The 6540-nt window shown below is 36.5% G+C and overlaps 1 protein-coding gene across 1 annotated transcript in view; it reads right to left on the reverse strand.

Annotated features, from left to right (window-relative positions):
- Window positions 1-6298, reverse strand: part of ncdn (neurochondrin) — a 13377-nt gene extending 7079 nt beyond the window's left edge. Inside the window, exons 1-4 of the mRNA XM_067425491.1 lie at window positions 6186-6298; window positions 4741-4894; window positions 3075-4163; window positions 21-268 (exon numbers count right to left, since the gene is read on the reverse strand). Coding sequence (XP_067281592.1) covers window positions 21-268; window positions 3075-4163; window positions 4741-4887 — 1484 coding nt within the window. The 5' untranslated portion in view covers window positions 4888-4894; window positions 6186-6298. The remainder of the gene's footprint in view (window positions 1-20; window positions 269-3074; window positions 4164-4740; window positions 4895-6185) is intronic.
- Between the last annotated feature and the right edge of the window lie 242 nt (window positions 6299-6540).

Here is a 6540-nt window from a genome sequence, read left to right on the forward strand (position 1 = left end):
TTAGAGAACACGTGTCTTACCGAAGAGCCGCTTCTCTGCTCCAGGTCGCATCACCTGATGAACTGTCACTGACTGACATCTTTGACATCCAATCAGCAAGCCCCCCGCCTTCTCCCCCTCCCTTAAAGTGACTTTTAGCATAGCCAATGAGGAAAGGCAGGAGTTCAATGACATCGTCCTTTAGACATGAGGTTTCTTCAGCAAGCCAAGCGCAGAGGGAGCGGAACGTGGCGAACACAAACGGGTCGCCGTAGGCCGTCTGTTCCACCTAAAGCAGAAAAATTAAGAAGAGTTTGGCATTTTATATCATGAAAACATGTTATAAAAGTCCATCCCCAATTCTAACAATATACACCGATCAGGCACAACATCCTAATATTGTGTTGGTCCCCCTTTTGCTGCCAAAACAGCTCTGCTGCTCTATCCGGATGGGTTCTTGAATTTATTTAAAAATTACAATTTTACATAACCGGAATAAATTACATTTTTCAATATATTCACACAGAAAACAGCCGTTTTACACCGGCATAATATTTCATTATTTTTACTGTATTTTACTTAAATAAATTGAGCTTTTATAACAGGAATAAATTAAATTTTTCAATATATTCGAACATAAAACAGCCATTTTACACTGGCATAATATTTCACAATTTTTACTGTAAAATAAATTGAGCTTTGATTATGGAAATAAATTACATTTTTCAATATATTCACACAGAAAACAGGCGTTTTACACTGGAATAATATTTCACTATTTTTACTGTATTTCACTAAAATAAATAGAGCTTTTATAACAGGAATAAGTTAAATTTTTCAATATATTCACACATAAAACAGCCATTTTACGCTGGAATAATATTTCACTATTTTTTTCTGTAAAATAAATTGAGCTTTGATTACCGGAAAAATTACATTTTTCAATATATTCACACAGAAAACAGGCGTTTTACACTGGAATAATATTTCACTATTTTTACTGTATTTCACTAAAATAAATAGAGCTTTTATAACAGGAATAAATTACATTTTTCAATATATTCACACATAAAACAGCCGTTTTACACTTGCATAATTTTTCACTATTTTTTTTACTGTATTTCACAAAAATAAATTGAGCTTTTATAACAGGAATAAATTAAATTTTTCAATATATTCGAACATAAAACAGCCATTTTACGCTGGAATAATATTTTACAATTTTTTTCTGTAAAATAAATTGAGCTTTGATTACGGGAAAAATTTATTTTTCAATATATTCATACAGAATATTTCACAGTTTTACTGGATTTATGATCAGATTAATGAGCAGAAGAAACTTCAGAAGATGACATGTTTAACTCTTGCATTCCCACCTGTCCAGTGTTGGGTAAGTTACTCTAAAAAAGAAATTAATTACTAGTTACTAATTACATCTTCAATAGTGTAATTAGATTACTGTACAAATTACTCTCTCCAAAAAGTATTTAATTACTAATTACTTTTTAAATCCTATATCAACACACAAACAAAAGGAAATCGTGCACACTATAAATACTTGCAAAATCTAAAACTTTTATTAGCAACGTTTCGGTCTCCCGACCTTCATCAGGCATGTCATGAGACCGAAACGTTGCTAATAATACGTTTTTGATTTTTGCAAGTATTGATAGTGTGGATTCTGGATCATTATCTGTATTAGCTGAGATAGCGATGGGTTTCTCCACGCTTGAGGACGTCACCGCTTTGTGCGCGATCGTCATTCTTTAGCTCCGCCCACACTATACGCCTCGTCATTCTTTAGCTCCGCCCACTCGATACGCCTCCAGGCGCTCGTTTTTTTTCCGGAAAGACTCGGTACAGCCCATATTTCTTTTATAAATATAATAAAACAAGACTTTTCGGAGATATGAAGGATGCAATACTACTCTATAGGTACTCAAGATTGACATGAGATTGACTGAAACTGAGTGTTTCACCGCCCCTTTAAATCCTATATCAACCTCGAGTTGAGCAATTAAAGTTAAGACATGAAACAGCATGAAACTTTTAATTAATTCAAATAAATAATATAAAACTACATCAATGACTTATTAACTGACCAAAGTATTACAAATGTGAGAAGGACAGATAAAAACGTGCATTTTAAAGTTTAACTTTAAATGCTGATGTTAATTCCACTATTGTATTATATAGGGCTGGGTATCGATTCAATACGATACGATTTCGATTCACAAGCCCTCAAATCGATTCGACTCAAATGAATATAGGTTTAATACAAATACTATAGGTATTTATAAAAAAGAACAGTGAACATAAGTGGGTAATTAAAAAAGAAATGAAGAGCCACAAACCTGTATATTAAACTTTTTATTTTAGGTACACCTGGGTACATTAAAACAGAACCCTATAATTCAAATCCAATCCACTTTAGTTGACTGTGGACTAACTATTATTTGAGAAAATCAGTTTATAATATAAGCTATTAGGGTTTGAATTGCCCTGCGCTGTCTATGGACTATAATTTGAATATGTCTAAAATGGCTAACGTACGTGCTTAAGTGACTGCTCAAGTTTGATCCTAACGCAAGGCAAGCATTTACGTGTGTGTGATGTATTTTTAGCGGTTGTGTGTGTGTGTGTCGTCACATGAAATGGTTCTGCAGATTTTTAGTATTACTACAGCATTTCACCTCAGCATTATAAAGGCCACAACGCACCGAAAGCTGCCGTTTAAACACTGAGTGGATAAATGATGTGCACCTCTTGCTCCTTTGTAAGATCACGAGGTGACATCTAGTGGAGAAGACTAGTAATTAGATTGACGTTAATCTTATGTTCAATGTTAGCGGAAATAAATATGGGAAAAAAATCGATTCGTGGCCTTTGAGAATCGATTCTGAATTGACCATATCTTTAAAAACGATTAATCGATTTTTATCGAGTACTATATATAATTATATTTAGTATGTAGTTCAATCACACCAAACGTAAGAGTAACATTACATTACAGAAAAATAAGAGTAATCCCTTACTTTACTTTTTCAAGGGAAAAGTAATTAAATTACAGTAAGTAATTACGCCCATCACGGCACCTGTCTCAGATGGTATATTTCGGCGGAGAAGGCCTCCTCCAGAACCCCCAGGACCTGCCTGCTCTGCTGGAGACTCAGTCCACTGATGGCTGTCTGTTCTGGGGCAGGGCTCGAGGGCGCCCCCTGGCTGCAGGCCTGCTCCATCGCCGCCTCCATGATGCGATAGCACGCAGTGAGTGTGTGCTGCAGCGGGGGGGCGATTTCTGTGCCCGGCGGCTCTTCTAAACCCATCCTCACCTCCACACACGCCCGGTTCACCAGCAGGCAACAGAACTTCGGCGGCCCCGCCAACTCCCATCCGAAGAGATCCAGAAGGCAGGCGGATGCTACCAAAACTGGGCCTAAATGCTCCTTGCTGATTTTGCCCTGAACCAAAGGCCGCAGCGAAGCCCACAGTTTCCCCACGATCTCCTTAAGCACCTGGCTTTCCGTTTCGACCCCGGATGGAGGGAGAAAAAGCGGAACATTTGAGCACATCTCTAATCGGGCCGGATCGGGAGCAAGGCAGAAGTTTTGCGAGACGATACCTAAAAGCGAGATTAGATCAGACGAGTGTTTAGCCCAAGCTCGCTTTCTGACACCTGATGATAAAATGTGTCCGATTAGAGCCAGTCCTTTCTCACGGCTGAGCGTTTGATTCTTTAGCACGGCTCTAGATAGCGCCGGAATCGCGTCGCGAGCAAAAAGCTGATCGGGCCCTTGTGGTAACGCACACACCGCATTCAATACTTGGTAGCAATCGCAGGCCAAAGCCTCATCTAAGGAGGTCTGGGAATCCGTAGCACTTCCTGTTTGGGATATCTTGGATTCGCTGTTTGGCTCCGTCCGGATTGGGCCGTTTTCCAGGATGCTCAGGATCAGAGGGATCGTGCTGAGGAGCTGCGGATGAGCCACCATGTTTGGCTCTGTGCTGAGAGCCGCCAGCAGAGCCGATCCGAGCGAGATCAAGTCTTCCGCGGGTAATCCCGATCCGTCATCGCTCCGGAACGCTGTGACCAAAAGCCGAGCGGGAAGATTCAAGCCCACCGCTTCAAAGATCCGATGGAGAGTCCTGGAATCCAGCTGTCCCGCAGGACACAAGCGCGTTATCTAAGGGCACAGGAGAAGCAAGTAAGTATGTAAAATGTACATATATCCACTTGTTAAAGGGTTAGTTCACCCAAAAATGTAATTTATGTCGTTCCACACCCGTAAGACCTCCGTTCATCTTCACACACAGTTTAAGATATTTTATATTTAGTCCGAGAGCGAATGCAAGTGTATGCACACTATACTGTCCATGTCCAGAAAGGGAATAAAAACATCATCACAGTAGTCCATATGAGACATCAGTGGGTTAATTAGAGTCTCTTGAAGCATCCAAAATACATTTGGGTCCAAAAATAACAAAAACTACGACTTTATTCAGCATTGGCTTCTCTTCCGCGTTTGTGTTCAATCCTCAGATAAAGATTCAAACGGTTATGAGTCAGTGAATTGATTCATGATTCGGATCGCGTGTCAAACTGCTGAAATCACGTGACATTGGCGATCCGAATCATTGATCAATACGCTGATTGCCTAAAGGTAAATTAAATGTGTTATTTACTGTCTGCATGAAAGAGTGGCTGTGCTCGTGTTTTCTTCACTATTGTGCCGTATATCAGAGTGAAAAGCTTCTCTTTACCAGGAGTAGTGCTGCTAAAACATGGCTGTCGTCTTTGGCATGAGTGAGCGCGTGCAGACAGCGCTCCAGAACCTCGCTCTGAGATGGAGACAGACCACAACTGGACCCTTCTAGAGCCTTCGGATCCGGACACCCATTCTCTGCCATCTCCAACCTATAAACATCACCAGAAGATATGCTGTTAGTAACTACTTCAGGTACTACTCCAAGTATATATTACGAAGACATAATCATGACAGTAGAAATTATATTAAAGTCAATGATTACATTAAAAAGTGGAAATTTGCAAAAAGTCAAAATTATGACACTTAAAATTATTATTTGAATGTCATAATTGATTTTAATATAATTAAGTGACATAATTTCTACTTTTTAATGTCATAATTGATTTTATATTTTAGTCAAAATTATGACCAATTATGCCATTAAAAAGTCTAAATTATAAGACTGATAATTATTTATATAAAAGTCCACGATGACAGTCCTAATTGTGAGAAAAAAGTCTAAATTATGATGCTAAATCAAAATTAATTTTAAAAAAAGTGTAATTTTGACTGACATCATTTCCAACTTTTTAATGTCATAATTTATTTTAATAAGTGAAAATGAAGTCAAAAGTCAAAATGGTGACAGTAAAAATTATATTGAAGTCAATTTTGACATTAAAAGGTCGAAATTGAGACTTATAATTTTTATATTTAAGTCAACGATGACATTGAAAAGTCAAAATTGTGATATAAAAAGTTGAAAAATTATGACAAAGTCGAAATTATCACTAAAGTCAAAAGTATGACACTTAAAATGATCTTATTTAAGTTGATGATGACAATTAAAAAGTCGAAATTATGACACTTAAAACTTTTAACGATGACATTCAAAAATCCAAATTATGTCAAATGGTCCAAATTTTGACACTTAAAATTATTTTAATTGTCATCATTGATTTTAATAAATAAAAATGATCTCAAAGTCAAAATTATGACATACTAAATCAAAATTATGATATAAAAAGTCGGAATTACATAAGATACGATAAAAAGATAATACATAAGAAATCGATATTATGACAATAAAAAAAAAAAAAAAAAAAAAATCGAAATTATGACAATACGTCCATATTAATCTGATATTAGTTTATCAGGACAAAAACTAGTACGTTATAATTTCGCCTTCCCATATTAATTTAGCATGTCAAAATTTAGAGTTTAATCTCATGATTTCGCTTTATGACTATATTAGTCGGTTAAGAGTTCACGACAGTTAAAGGTAACGACGGTTGTTTATGTTTTTATCATTGTATTATATATAACTAAAACCTGAAGAGTTGACTGAGTAGCTGCCTAGCAGACATAAAGCTAAACATATATAAAACAATCTTCAACACATATAAATGCTGTAAATCATACATAATAGAGTAAATCAAATCAAAAAGGCATAATTCATACCATATGCAGTGAAGAAACCTGGCAGGACTAGCGCGCAGACACCAGGCAGACACACGTTGAAGCTACGTGGAGATGGACGGAAAATCTCGCGAGACATAACGAGAGTGTTCGATTTCAAATTAAGAGTATTCAGTAAAGGAACTGCTCAAAAAAATATTGAAAATGATGTCATTAGAAAGGAAAAATCTCATTATCATTGCAATAAAATGCGAAACTGTGTATTTTATTGAGCATTTTTAGTAATACATATTAAATTAAGGCACATCAGGCACACCATTGAGCATTCTAGAACAAATAATAACGTTACTTATGTTATATTATAATAGTACCAAAATACAAAACATAGGATAAAATA

The sequence above is a fragment of the Pseudorasbora parva genome, chromosome 19, assembly GCF_024679245.1.
Source record: "Pseudorasbora parva isolate DD20220531a chromosome 19, ASM2467924v1, whole genome shotgun sequence".
NCBI classification, from domain to species: domain Eukaryota; kingdom Metazoa; phylum Chordata; class Actinopteri; order Cypriniformes; family Gobionidae; genus Pseudorasbora; species Pseudorasbora parva.